The sequence below is a fragment of the Rana temporaria genome, chromosome 1, assembly GCF_905171775.1.
Source record: "Rana temporaria chromosome 1, aRanTem1.1, whole genome shotgun sequence".
In the NCBI taxonomy this organism is placed as follows: Eukaryota; Metazoa; Chordata; class Amphibia; order Anura; family Ranidae; genus Rana; species Rana temporaria.
Window position 1 is genome coordinate 278,551,408 of NC_053489.1, and position 14,515 is coordinate 278,565,922.

The window sequence follows — 14,515 nt, forward strand, 5'->3', positions numbered from 1 at the left end:
GAGACCGCCAGGCCCTTTTGTGGACCAGACACCGACACAAAAGAGAGTCAGAAGCTTCGAAATGGAGCCGTAGTAGGCTGGTATACCCGCAAAGCGCGTACCACGCCTAAAGTATGAAAGGCCGAAACCTCCTTCGGAAGAAGGGAAGGTCGCGGGCGCACCATCACCTAATCCTTATGGGGGATCAAGCATGGCGGCTTGCAAGACAAGACCGCCAACTCAGAAACGCCTCTAACAGAGGTAAAGGCCACTAAAGGGGCCACCTTCTGAGATAGTGTCAAGAGAAAATCTCTCTGATGTTTCCAAAAGGAAGGTTCCTGAAGAACCGAGAGCACCAGAGTCAAAACTCATGGGGGAAGAGATGGGCCAAGAGGGGAAAGTATATGACAAACCCCTTGCACACAAAAAAAGGGGACCCACCAGGGAACGGGCCGCAAAAAGGCCACTAAAAGAACACAGCCAAGGCTGAAATCTGCCCCCAAACGGTGCTTTAAGCAATTTTTAGATCCAATCCAAGCTTTAAAAACAGCAAAACCCTGGACACCGAGAGTACGCCCGTGGACGTCACTCCATCCCTTCGCACCAAGAGAGGTGCGACGGTAGATCCTCCGGAAGAAGACTACGGTGCCCTGTTGAGATGACCGAGTCAGACAGACCCTGGTCACCTAAAGTCTGGCTTCCAATAACCATGTTAAGCAAGTCAGTGACTGTACAACAGAGGGAAGTATGGGACCTTGAGACAGGAACCTCCTGCCCTGGCAATCGCTAGGGTGCCTCCACTACCAGGCGCCCGATATCAGCGTACCAAGGATGCCGAGATTAATCTGGAGCGATTAGAATCATCGGGATCACCTCAGCATACACTCTGTGGAGCGGCCGAGGAAGCAACTACCATGGAGGAATGGCAAAAAATCACCGATACAGACAACACAGGGCCACCAGCGCGACTGACGCGTCTGTACAAGATCACTAGACCTGGCCACTAACTGACACCCTTGCGGCGGAGACAAGCTGCCAGGAGATCCATGCCATGTGAGGCTCACCTCCTGCAAGGGAGCCGAAACACCCCAAGCACAAAGACCAGTCGCCCTGGTCCAGCATCTGGCGACTCCAGTAGTCCGCCTGCCGGCATACCTGATGGTAGACTGAAGCCACGGCCGTGGCGTTGTCCGGCTGAAACCAGATCGGTCGACCACAAGGAGAAGCATAGCCTGATCGCCTAAAATAGTAGGACAATGAACAGTAGACAGCACCTGGTATTCCCAGGCGGTCTCCCACCAGGCACTAGCCAGGCCCGACCCTGGGTAGCTACCGAGACCAGACACATTCAAGGAGGTGTGGTCATAGGTCCACGCAAGTCCAGCGACTCAGGGCCGACTGGACCCCCCAGTTTTGTGAACCTCCAGGTTCACAACCCGTGAGCTGGCATCCGTCGTAAACACCGACCACTGGAAGGAAGGAACAACTTCCCGGACCGAAGAGTCGGGAATCTCTGTCACCAACTCAGAGAGACTCTGACTAGGTGGCGCACAGGAATCTAATGATTTCAGAGACAAGAGATTTTTACCACCTGGACAGTAGTTCCACTGGAAAACCAGGGTGTGGAACTGGGCATACAGTACCACCTTGAAGGAGGCTACCCACAGACCCCGAACCAGCAGGCGCCCAGAGAGAAGACCGATTGCGTGATGCCAATACCTTCTCCGCAGACTGAAGAGTCTGCAATTTCTCCAGGGGAAGAAGGACCTTTGCCACTGAGGAGTCTGGATCAACACTAGATACTCCAACGCTGAGTCGGAACCTAGCATGCCCATAATTTGAACCCTGGGTCGCACACATGGAGGGCAGGCTTGCTGCCACTGAGCTACACTTTCTGGCCTAAACGTTTAACATCCACCCGAATCTTCGGAGGGTCTGAATGGGAATAACCCATCCACTAGGTCGGAGACAGAGGCTGCTCTCAGAAGAAAGTCGTCAAAGTAGCCAATGAGGCAAAGCCTCGCTGTCCCAACAAAATTCAAATAAGTGCGAGCTCCTAGCTGAAAACCCATGGTGCTGACGCCAGATCAAAAGGGAGGGCCACAGGCTGACAGAGACCCTTCTCTCATCACGAAGCACAGAAAAAAACACTGACATGTGCAAAACGGGACATGCATGTATGCGTCCCTGATGTCCGAGGACGTCAGGACATCCCCCGGATGAAGCGCAGCTACCACCGAACAAATGGATTTCATGCGGAACTACCCGACGTTCACAAAGGTATTTAGGGCCTGAGGCCCATAGAAAACCCCAAAACTCTCGTCCTGCAGGAAAGGTAAAATTACCTTGCAGCTTAGCAAATCCCACACTGCCCAAGGCAGACCGACGGGCCGGGATGGGAAGACACAAGGACAGAACTTTGTTCTGTGGATAGGAGGAAACCCTATCTAGTACTCCGAAGAGACCACCTCGCAGACCCACTAGTCGGAGAGCAGGGAGGTTTCACTGAATTGTGAACCTGCAAGACGCCCCTCCCACCTAGAGACAGGGAGGGAAGGCTATATACATTGGCAGGATTTGGGTGCCGGCGTGATCGGCTTATGCACCCAGGGACAGATTAGTCCCCCAGCTGGGCCTTTGACGGCCTGGGAGGGTTGCCCCTAAATAATACACACACATAGTGTGTATGTATATTATGTAGGTGTATGCACACATGTCTTTGGAGGAAACCGGAGTACCCGGAGGAAACCCACGCAGACACAGGGAGCGACAATGCAAGCTCCAGGCAGATTGGCGTCAGTGTGCGGATTCGAACCAATGACTCTTTTGCTGCCAAGTAATGGAGTTAAGCACTACACCACCGTGTGCATAAAACCATTCTGAAACAGACGCCCTGGATAACAAGGGCGCAGCATTCAATGAAGCATCACATACCTATATGAGGCCCTGGACCAGCTGGTCCGCTAGGCTAATAACCTCAGGAGAGAGTCGGTGCTCCTCCACTGTCTGGTGCAAAATGCTCACTCTGTGAGTTGTATACAGCACTAGGGGTCAGGACTACTCCAGGATGGCCGCCGAGCGTTCAGAACGCGGCCACAGGAAAATGGCCGGCACAATGTAAGCTGCGCCATAGCGCGGCTACGACAAAATGGGCGCCAATGGGAGTTTTCAATGTAATTGAAAAACCTCCCAAAAAATGGCGCCAGCGTCGACTGAGACCCCAGTGTAGTAGCCACAATAGGCCCGCAAGCCAGACCCCAGCATGGTAAACATGGAACGGGTCAGTACTTCGGATCTTCTATCAGTCAGATCCATACAAGCGGGGGTTCCCGCCCGGCGGTGAGGGACTACAAAAGCCCTCAGCGGCTTTTCTCATTCCGCATCTCAGAAATTATCAAAGAAGGGCACAGAAGGAAAAAACTACACAGCGGTCTGATTTGTGTGATCCAAAAAAGACAGAGCCCTCGGCGGAAACCCAGCTGCACTATGCAGCTTAGGAGAGTCCCTTGCAGCAGTAAAAAGCGCACCCATAAATGCCTTATTCTGCCTTTTTTTTTTTTTTTTTTAACTAGGTACCTAGTCCATGGCTCCATAACAGAGCATTCCCCAGGGGATAACGGGGGAAGGGGGCACTCTTTTACCGCCCGCCCGCAGTCTACCCCCACCCTGGCACAAACTGTGTCCAGGACTAACAATAAAAACTCTGTGGGAATCCCAGGTGCTAACACCTGCTGCCACCACCAGCATGTGGGGAAGGATCCAGATACTGACTCCAATATTTACATATAGGGTGTATAATAATATGCACACCTGTCCATACAAATAGACAAAAGCTCCTAGAGCCCTATTCAGGGCCTCTCACCCACTTGCTGCGCTGACCAGGGGTAACTAGGGGACTCCCTCAGGAGGAGACTGCCCAGCGCTGCCTGTGAGGAAAAGAACCGTGAGGTAACTTTTGCAGGGACCTGTGTTTAAACAGGAAAAGCCTCCTAGGGCTGTTTTATTTAGCCTAGGTTCACACTGCTGCAAATTCAAAATCGCGGTAAAATGCGCGATTTTACCGCGATTTCGGCCGCAATTTAATGTAAATCGCGGCCCGAAATCGCAAAAAGTAGTACAGGAACTACTTTTTGAAATCGCAGATGCGGCGTCGCACTGATTAGGACAGTGCCATTGCCGCCGATTTGAGATGCGATTTGACATGTCAAATCGCATCTCAAATCGTTCCAAATCGTACCCAGTGTGAACCAGGGCTTAAGGATAAGACACAGATACAGCATAAAAAGCAAAACCGTTACAGGTGTCACCAGTCAGCGTCTGCTGAAGTATAATCATAAACATCTGTGCTCATCACAGGGCTTTTTACCTCACAGGAAAGCCCAATACAAAAAAGAAAAAACACAGGCCAGATAACACAGTCCCCTCAGGAAGGCCCCCTCCCCCCTGACAGCGGCAATGTTAGCAATGCAGCAAGGGAAAGGAGCAGGGAAGTAAGGGGAAGGGACCCCCGAACCCCAGGAATGCCCAGCCGTACCAACCCACCGAAGCAGGAGGGACTGTACTTACCAGTCCAAGCGAGGACTCGCTGACGCATTCCTGACAGAACTACAACCGAAATGGAGGTAGCTGTCGGCCCGGTCCACTGTGAGTGAGACAACACCACAGCCCAGTCATATGTGGACCTCGGAGCAAAGCTCACCGGCCACCTCAGGAGTCATGAGGTATGGCGTGGCAGACCAAGCCTCTTTGCAAAGGTGTGCCCACGCTTGCTGGTCGGACTGAGTAGACTACAAGGATCTATATTATCCAGCCTGTCTCTCAGCCAACAGTTGAAAGAAGATTCTTCAAGAAAAAGTAAAGTAAAATAAAATAAAATTTCTCCTCAGGGCGCTGGGCCCAAAGGGAGCCATACGTCCTTCTCCTTTGCTAGGCAGAACGAAACTGAGGCTGCAAGCTGCAGTGAGGAGGGTTATGTCTGGAGGGACCGCCCCCTGGGCGGGGCTGTTCAACTCTGTTAATGTAACATGTATTTAACTATTTAACATGTTTCTGCCTAGTCCTCTCCTGTAAACAGGGAACATAACCCACTTGTCAAGATTTAAGGAGCTGTGTCCGTCCATGGACGATAAGAGAAAACTAGATTGATGGAAGAACTAATATCTTTGCAAAATGACTCCAGACAGCGATTCTATGGAACTTAGAGAGGTTGGCTTGAGTTTAAACAATCTGGGAATTACCCAAGCTATATGAGGGATTGAAGTATTGGCAGAGGAGAGGGTTTCTGGGGGGGGGTTTGGTTTTTCTTTTCCTACTGCACTAGGGGAGTGGAGTTTAAAGGGGGGTATAAATAGAATTGAGGAAGGAAGGGGGGGGAGGTGCACGGAATCAGGGTGGAACTAGAGAGGGGGCCTTTTGTGCGACCATCTTAAAAACCCACCCCCTAATCTAATTTAATTAAATTGTCAATAACACTTCAGGATCACTTGGTTAAAAGGATTGGGATAAGTGGGATGGGTTTTTTTTTTTGTTTCACTGCACTGGGGGCGTAAAGTTTAAGAAGAGGGAAAGGAGAGAGGGTGGGAGAGGATGCACAGGATCAACTAGGGTGGAGGCCTTTGTCCAACCCATCCTAGACCACCCCATAATTCAATTTAATTACTACCCTTTTAGGTTCACAGGGGTAAAAGGAATGGGGTATGGCAGGTGGAAAGTGTGTGTTTTTTTTTTTTCCTCCTTACCTTCTCTCATCCCCTCTCAAAAGTTTAGTATATGGAATGAGGAACCTTAGAATTGTATGTCCTTGTATGTTCATTTATAGGAGATGCAATATTGTACGATTTATACATCTTAGGAATGACATGTACCATTTTTATGGTGATTTGTGAATGTTTTGCATTTTTGTATGTGAAGATTTTAGACTATTATGTAATATGTCTGTCCTTTGCTAAAAATGTATAAAACGAATTTAAACATAAATGGAGTAATCAAAGTGGATAAGCGGGGAGAGGTGTATATCATTTTTTTATACAGATCATAATCCCACTGTACCTGTGATACACAACACCGAAAATGTTCACCTCAGGTATAGCTTGTTCTTCTTCATTGGTGGGAAGTGACAAAAAATACTTTTCCTACATGCTAAAATGTACTTAAATCTTACCTGTCCCAGGTTGCCAAGCATTACTATACCACATTTAGAGAGTGTGATATTTAGCTGGTCTTTGGAAAATATGTTGATTGCTGTAACATATTCTGGTATCTTGTAATGTTCTTCTTCCCCATCTGTTTCACAAAGCTGTTTCCTTAACTTCTTTTTCATCTAGAATGTAAGACATCTGTTTACTGTATTTTCCTAAAGACATATTTTCACAGTAATCCACAACTTATGATCTTTTACTATCCACTACATTATTCAATCATACACTGTACAGGCATTCATGGCACAATAAAAGACAGACTACAAAAAACAGAATACAGTCATAACAGTGATATTCACTGTTATAAGCAACCATTTTTTCTGAATTAAATCGATTTATTCAGTGTGTATTATTGTGATTAGCTGTGATTGGCCACAGTTAATCCCATAGTACAAATGGGCTGTGATTTGCTCTGTCTGTACCATGTGATCATTGTGACCAACACAATAGTACACAATAAATGGCATGAACGGAAGCCATCTATTGAGTACAAATGTCATGTGATCTGCTGTGACTTGGATTTGTCACAGCGATCTGTCATTGGCTGTATCCATTGGAAACAGGTGACAGAGCATGCCACAGGGTGGCCCATGGTGCCCACACAAGGCATGTTCTGGGGAGAATTGACAGCTAGCTACCAGTTAATTATTACTGTTCTGCAGTCATGTGATGAGTGAAATCGAAAATCCCCCCCCCCCCCCTAGAAAGCCTGAAGGCGGTGATTGGTTTTTGGGGTCCTGTACGCGGCTAGGTTTGCAAAAAGTCTCACACATGTGGTATCCCCTTACTCAAGAGAAGCAGCAGAATGTATTTTGGGGTGTAATTCCACATATGGGTGGTGTATGCTTTGCACGTGGGTGTAAGCGTTACTGGCACTAACAGGCTACCTAGCGGCACCAGCGACACTAATACAGCGATCAGAAAAACGATCGCTTAGTGACGCTGGCAATAGGGGGTGAAAGGGTTAACTCTAGGGGCAATCAGGGGTTAAAACCTTTATTAGAAAATGTATGGGGGTACCTAATAAAGGTTTTAACCCCTGATTGCCCCTAGAGTTAACCCTTTCACCCCCTATTGCCAGCGTCACTAAGCAATCGTTTTTCTGATCGCTGTATTAGTGTCGCTGGTGCCGCTAGGTAGCTAGTTATTTTTTGAGGTTCGCTGTCATCTTTTTATAGCGTTAGGTACCCCCATAAATTTTCTAACGCTATAAAAACATGGCGGCGAACCTCAAAAAATAACTAGTTACCTAGCGGCACCAGCGACACAATACAGCGATCAGAAAAAAGGATTTTTGTACTCACCGTAAAATCCATTTCTCCGAGTTCATAGATGGACACAGCCTTCATTGACCTTATAGTTATGCTTCTTCCTACCAGGAGATTTAGGCAGAATTCTACAGCACTTAAGGTGTTAAAACCTTTCCTTCATGCCGCTCCTTCCAGGGGGCGTGGCTCCCCCAGGCATAACCCACACCCTGCTCTAGCAGCCTCAGTTCGTAACAAGCAGTACAAACAAAGGAGGGGTGGGTGCTGTGTCCGTCTATGAACTCAGAGAAATGGATTTTACGGTGAGTACAAAAATCCTTTTTTCTCTTTCATTCATAGACGGACACAGCCTTCATTGACCTTAGGGACATCCCCAAGCAGTGTCAAAAAATTCGAGGGGTGGGAAAAATAACACAGCAAAAACAAATTACACCCCAAACAAAAACCGGAGTTACTCAACGGAGGAACTCCAACCTTAAACTGCCGCCTGTAACACCTGCGGCCGAAGGAGGCATCAGAAGATGAACTCACCTTCACCCTATAAAACTTTGAAAAAGTGTGGACCGACGACCAGGTCGCAGCCTTACACACCTGTAACACAGAGGCTTGGTGTCGGAAAGCCCAAGAGGCCCCGATCGCCCTGGTTGAATGCGCCGTGACCCGAAAGGGGGGCGCACGCCCCTTCAGGGCATAGGCCTGAAGCACAACCTGTCGGACCCACCTGGAAATGGTGGCCGACGAGACTGCCAGGCCTTTACTGGGACCGGACACCGACACGAACAGCGAGTCCGACTTCCGGAACGGAGCTGTCGCCGACAAGTAAACTCGAAGGGCCCGAACCACATCCAGAGAATGTAAAATGGCCTCCTTCGGGTTCTTCGGCTGAGGACATAAGGATGGAAGAACAATGTCCTCGTTAATGTGAAAAGCCGAAACGACCTGATGGATAACCAAGTAGGGGGCCTTGCAGGACAAGGCCGCCAGTTCAGACACTCGTCTGATAGACGTAATAGTTACCAGAAAGACCACCTTATGTGACAGAGTCAGCAAAGGGATCTCCCGAATGTTCTCAAAGGGAGAATGCTGAAGCGCAGAGAGGACCAAATTCAAGTCCCATAATGGCAGTGGAGGGCGCACCGGAGGGGCCACATGGCGGACCCCCTGCACAAACGTGCGAATCAAGGAGTGCGCCGCCAAGGGACGCTGAAAGTAAACAGCCAGAGCAGAAATCTGACTCTTGATCGTGCTCAAGGCAAGAGTCTGGTCCACTCCCCGCTGCAGGAACAGCAGGATCCGGGACACCACGTAAGTACGGGGGTGCCAGTTCATCTCCCCACACACAGAGATGTAGGCCTTCCATGTATGAGGAAAAAAAACCTACGTGAGGTAGACCTCCGTGCACGTAGCACGGTATAGACCACCGAGCCCAATAGGCCTCGGTCCTTAAGCCCCTGGCTCTCAACAGCCGCGCCGCTAAGGCCGGTGGCTGTGAAACAGGGTGGAAGATCGGACCCTGTATCAGAAGATCATTTTCCAGGGGAAGAGGCTAGGGGGCATCTGCCACCAGACGCATTAGGTCCGTGTACCAGAAGCGACGCGGCCAAACCGGAGCAATCAGAACTGATAGAATCCCCACAGCTTCCACTCAGCGCAGCAGGCGAGGAAGAAGCTTCCGAGGAGGGAAGGCGTAAAGTAGGCGATAGTGACCCCAAGGAGCCACCAACGCGCCTGATGCGTCCGCCCACGGGTCCTTAAACCTGGCCACGAACCGTGGCACCTACCGATAGAGACGGTACGCTAGAAGGTCCACGCCCGGAGTGCCCCACTTTCGGCACAGAACCCCGAAACACCTGCGGGTGGAGAGACCACTCTCCTCGGCCCCGTGCAGTGCGACTTAGGTAGTCGGCTAGCCAATTCCGTATTCCCGGAATGTACCCGGCCGATAGAGCCGGAACGGACCCTTCGGCCCACCGAAGGATGTGCGCGACCCCCGTCGCTGCAACAGAACTCCGTGTGCCTCCCTGATGATCAACCTACGCCAAGGCCGTGGCGTCATCGGACAGGTGACCTGTTGGCCCTGTAGATCCAGGGACCACCTGGCAAGGCAAAGCTTGATTGCTCGGAGCTCCAGAACGTTGATCAGTAGGCAGGACTCCACCTGAGTCCAGTGCCCCTGGGCTGACTGGGTGCCCCAAGCTCCCCTCCCCAACCGGAGAGGCTGGCATCCGTCGTGACCACTGTCCAGTGGCCAGCAGAAAAATGACTTTCTGGCTCGAAGCACCGGAAACGGCAGCCACCACACCAGGGGAGACATGATCAGATGACTCAATTGAATCTGGTAATCCAGAGAAGACGGAAGCTAGTCCCAACGTGACAGCAATTCCCTCCGTAGTACCCTGGCGTGGAATTGGGCATACGGAACCGCCTCGAAAGAGGCTACCAACTGACCCAGAACCTTCCTGCAGAATCGCAGAGATGACCGTTTCTGGGTCGGCAACTGCTGCACAGCAGATAGCAGAGTCTGAAGTTTTTCCGTTAAGAGAAAAACACTGCCGCCCCGGGGGAATCCAGGACTAGTCCCAGGTATTCCAGTCCCCGAGACGGAATCAACCCTGATTTCAGGACAATCCAGAAACCAGCCGAACACTCGGAGAGCCTGACACGTGATAGACACGGCTCCACCAATGCAGAGCTCGAAGACGCTCGTAGGAGAATGTAGTCCAGACATCCCATGATAACAAACCCCCGCTGTCACAGCCGGGCCAGTATCGGGACGAGCACCTTGGCGAAAACCCGCCAAATGGGAAGGACACCAATTGAAAATGGTCCCCCCCGACCGCAAAGCACAGAATCTCTGGTGCTTTGAGGATATGCAAACATGCAGGTACACGGTCATGACATCCAAGGATGCCAGAAAATCCCCCTGATGGAGTGCCGCTATTACCAAGCGAATCGACACCACCTAAAAGTTTGTGACAAAACAAACGAGGGACTTGAGGCCCAGGATTGACCGGGCCCCATCCTCCGTGGGGACACAAACAGAATGGAGTAAAAACCCTGAGACCGTTCCAACGAGGGAACAGGCACAATCGCTCCCCTGACCAGAAGATCCTGGACAGCCCCTGACAGAGCCAACCGGCGAACCGGAGGAGGCCAGAGGCCGGAGGGAAAAAACCTGTTTGGCAGACAAGAGAGAAACTCAATCTTGTACCCCAAGGAAAACACTTCGCAATGCGAAGCCAGTCTCCCACCCGAGACACGGGCGGGAGCAGACTGTCAGGCGGAAGCAGGTATGTCCGCAGACTTGTTAGGCATGCGGTATCAGGTGCGCTGCTACCCCGTAGCAGGGATTCAAGCACCATGTAGACCTACCCCCACCGCACAGGGCGGGCGAAAAAACACTCGGAGGTAGGCAAGGAGGGTCCTTGCACAGGGCGAGGTCCCTAGCCCTTCCCAGACTGTGGGAACAGCATGCGCTTACCACCCGTGGCATCCTCAATGATGCCATCCAGGGAAGTCCCAAAAGGACCGTTCACCCTTAAAGGCCATCACCAAGGCCTCCCTAGAGGACTAGTCCGCAGACCAGCTCCTCAGCCACACAAGGCAGCGCAGAACCCTGCATAGACGTAAGCCCCGGAACGTATCCATGGCCGCCTCGCAGAGAAAATTCTGACCCTGAACTATCGTTCAGCCAGGTCCCAAGAGGACTCGGAAGCCCCTTCTTCCAGCTCCTGCAGCAGGAGCTTCGCCCTTTCAGTCGGGGCCTGACCAGGGCCCCGGCCAGAGCCGGCCTCACTGCCCAAACCACCACGGTGAATAGGGAGCGGGCCACGGCCTCCACTCACCTATCAGTGGGATCCTGAAATGCAGGAGCCCCTTCCACAGGCAATGTGGCGGCCTTGCGCAGTCTGGACATAGGGGGTCCACTGGCGGAGGAGAGACCTATATTTTAAATCCCCCTCAAGGGGGTAACAGGTTGCAACGTTTGTTGACAAACTTTTTGTGGTGCATCCCATACCTTGTATAACATATTGTCCAAATAAGGAACACAAGTAACCCTTCAGCAGTGCGTGGCGGTCTGCGGATCCAAAAGGTACTGACACGGTGGTGTCTCCACCACAAACTCAATTTTTAGAGTCTCACGCATCACAGAAAAAAACAAGAGCTCCAACAATTCTTGCTGACACTGCAGCAGACATCCTCACTATCCATGTGGGTCAAGTCCGCAGCCTCTGACAAACCAGAACCAGATTCCATGTCAGAGACATCCCCAGAAGCAGGCTCCAGGAGGGGCGCTTTATTACCCCCCATCCGGGCACTAGCTGCTGAAAACCTGGCAAGAAAACCCAGGATAGCCACATAAACAGATGTGGCAGGGGAAGGGACGCCAAGGGTTAACTCAGGCCTAGTGGAGAGGGAGACCTGGCTCAGGTTCCACAGTGCCAGCGCCGAGACACCCCCCTGCAAGGCAGGACAAAAAAATCCCCACTGGTCACCTCCCTGCAGCTAAAGGAGAGCATGGGGAGCCTCTGGTACTCACCACTCCACCCGGTGCAGCGCGGTCCGAGAAGGACAGGGTGTGCTGAGAGCTGTGCAGCGCTGTGTCTGCTTTTCCCTGAGACACAGCCGAAGTGATTGCAGCGCCAACAGCCGCCACACGAGGCAGACGAAAACATGGAAAATGGCCGCCGAATGCTGAAAAAACAGCATAGGACTACAAGAAAATGGCCGCCGGCTCCGGCAAAATGGCCGCCAAATGACGCAGATTTAAAAAGACAGTGACTTTTTTTTTTAGCAACTGTCACACAGAAACACCTCACAGCACACTGCAATGGCCCAGAAGTGAACACCACAGACCCCTGCAGTGACACACACACAGCCCCTGCTACACCCGGGTCCAGTGAACATGAGCCCCAGAAAAAAAAAAACCCTCACAGTCATCACCCAAAAAGGGAAGGAGGGAGAGGAATAAGGGAGAGAGGAAAGCAGGGAAAACCCTCAGTCGACCTCCCAAGGGAAACATTCCAGCCAGACCACTTACCTGAGTAAGGGGCCACTACTTACCTGTCCTGCGACTACCTGGCTGGAGGTATCCCAGACAGAACCAACGTCCGCGAACGGCATGGCTGTCGGCCAGACACACTGTGACAAGGCCATAAAAGACCGGTCATATGTGTGCCCTAGAACCGAAGTTCCCCGGCCGCCCATGGAGCAATGGGGCCTGTCGTGGACGTCCCAAAGCTGAGCTGAGGGCCGGCACACGCTCGAAGGCCGAACATGGGGGGACTACAAGGGTCGAGGACCCAGCCTGTCACCCAGTCGGCTGTTGATGCAGGAACAAAATAATAAAAAGCGAGAAAAATCGCAAGAAAAAACTCCAGAGTCCAGGAACTCCAGAGAGAGCCTGACCTCCTGTCGTTAGGCAGAAAACAAACTGAGGCTGCTAGAGCAGGGTGTGGGTTATGCCTGGGGGAGCCACGCCCCCTGGAAGGAGCGGCATGAAGGAAAGGTTTTAACACCTTAAGTGCTGTATAATTCTGCCTAAATCTCCTGGTAGGAAGAAGCATAACCCTAAGGTCAATGAAGGCTGTGTCCGTCTATGAACGAAAGAGAAAAACAATCGTTTAGTGACGCTGGCAATAGGGGGTGAAAGGGTTAACTCTAGGGGCAATCAGGGGTTAAAACCTTTATTAGAAAATGTATGGGGGTACCCAACGCTATAAAAACCTGGCGGGCGAACCTCAAAAAATAACTAGTTACCTAGCGGCACCAGCGACACTAATACAGCGATCAGAAAAACGATCGCTTAGTGACGCTGGCAATAGGGGGTGAAAGGGTTAACTCTAGGGACAATCCAGGGTTAAAACCTTTATTAGAAAATGTATGGGGGTACCGAATAAAGGTTTTAACCCCTGATTGCCCCTAGAGTTAACCCTTTCACCTAGCGGCACCAGCGACACTAATACAGCGATCAGAAAAACGATTGCTTAGTGACGCTGGCAAAAGGGGGGTGAAAGGGTTAACTAGGGGGTGATCAAGGGGTTAAAACCTTTATTGGGGGGGGTAGGGGGCTACCCTGGACCTAACACTAACTGCCTGACACTAACTGCCTGTCACACTGACACTAAATGCAGTGATCAGTAAATAAAGGATCACTGCTATTTAGTGACACTGTGACAGGGGGGATGGGGGGTGATCGGGGGGGGGATTTGTGTGCCTATGTGTACAGGTGTCAGTGTAGTGCTTGTGTACTCACTGTTGTGATGTCTCCTCTCCTCCGCCTGATGAAAATACCGGCGGGAGGAGCGGTGACATCACTTCCTCCCTCCTCTGCCTGTGTTTACAGTTCAGGCAGAGGAGAAAGCGGATTGGCTGGGAGCGATCGCGAGGGGGCGGACAAAAACGAACAGCCGCCCCCTCATCCTGGATCGCTACCGACCGCCGCACGTAGCGCGGGGGGGGGGGTCCCGATCGGACCCCCGACCCGCTAGAAGGCATGGATGTACCTGTACGTCCATATGCCTGTACGTGCCATTCTGTGGATGTACATAGTCGTGCGGCGGTCGGCAACCGGTTAAGATCAAATATTGACTGTCTGAGTCTTTAAAAACACTTTGGGTTTCAAATACCACTGAGTTCCTTACAAAGATTGCTGAGCCCTGGATTTAGTGTTATATGTTGTGCAATAGAATTGGCTGTAACATTTGTCCAAAAATTTGGGATGTTTATCGGTTGCAAAATGAGTTTCCTGCAACAGAACAATGTCAGCCCCCAATCTCTTGTAGTGACGGAAGGCTTTTTTCCTCTTTTGAGGAGTTAATGCCCTGGGCATTGTGAGATACCACCCTAAGCCCCATTGAATAGGTGATGGATAACTGTAGTAGTTATTGGTGATAGAAAAAGCTCACAAGGCCCAGGGCACATGCAAAACGATACAGAATTACTACTGTCATCATCAATGTCAACATTCAGATTTTTATAGGACCTTTAAAATCAAACTATTATTCTCTATGATGGTGTAAATTGTCACTTGTGTATATATTATTAAATATATCAACATTAACTGTAGGT

The 14,515-nt window shown here is 50.9% G+C and overlaps 1 protein-coding gene across 3 annotated transcripts in view; it reads right to left on the reverse strand.

Moving 5' to 3' along the window:
- VPS13A (vacuolar protein sorting 13 homolog A) overlaps positions 1–14,515 on the reverse strand; it is a 466,977-nt gene that overhangs the window by 190,609 nt on the left and 261,853 nt on the right. For all 3 annotated transcript variants that reach the window (XM_040355879.1, XM_040355888.1, XM_040355872.1), the window contains exon 43: positions 6,140–6,298. In XM_040355879.1, the coding sequence (XP_040211813.1) occupies positions 6,140–6,298 (159 nt within the window). The remainder of the gene's footprint in view (positions 1–6,139; positions 6,299–14,515) is intronic.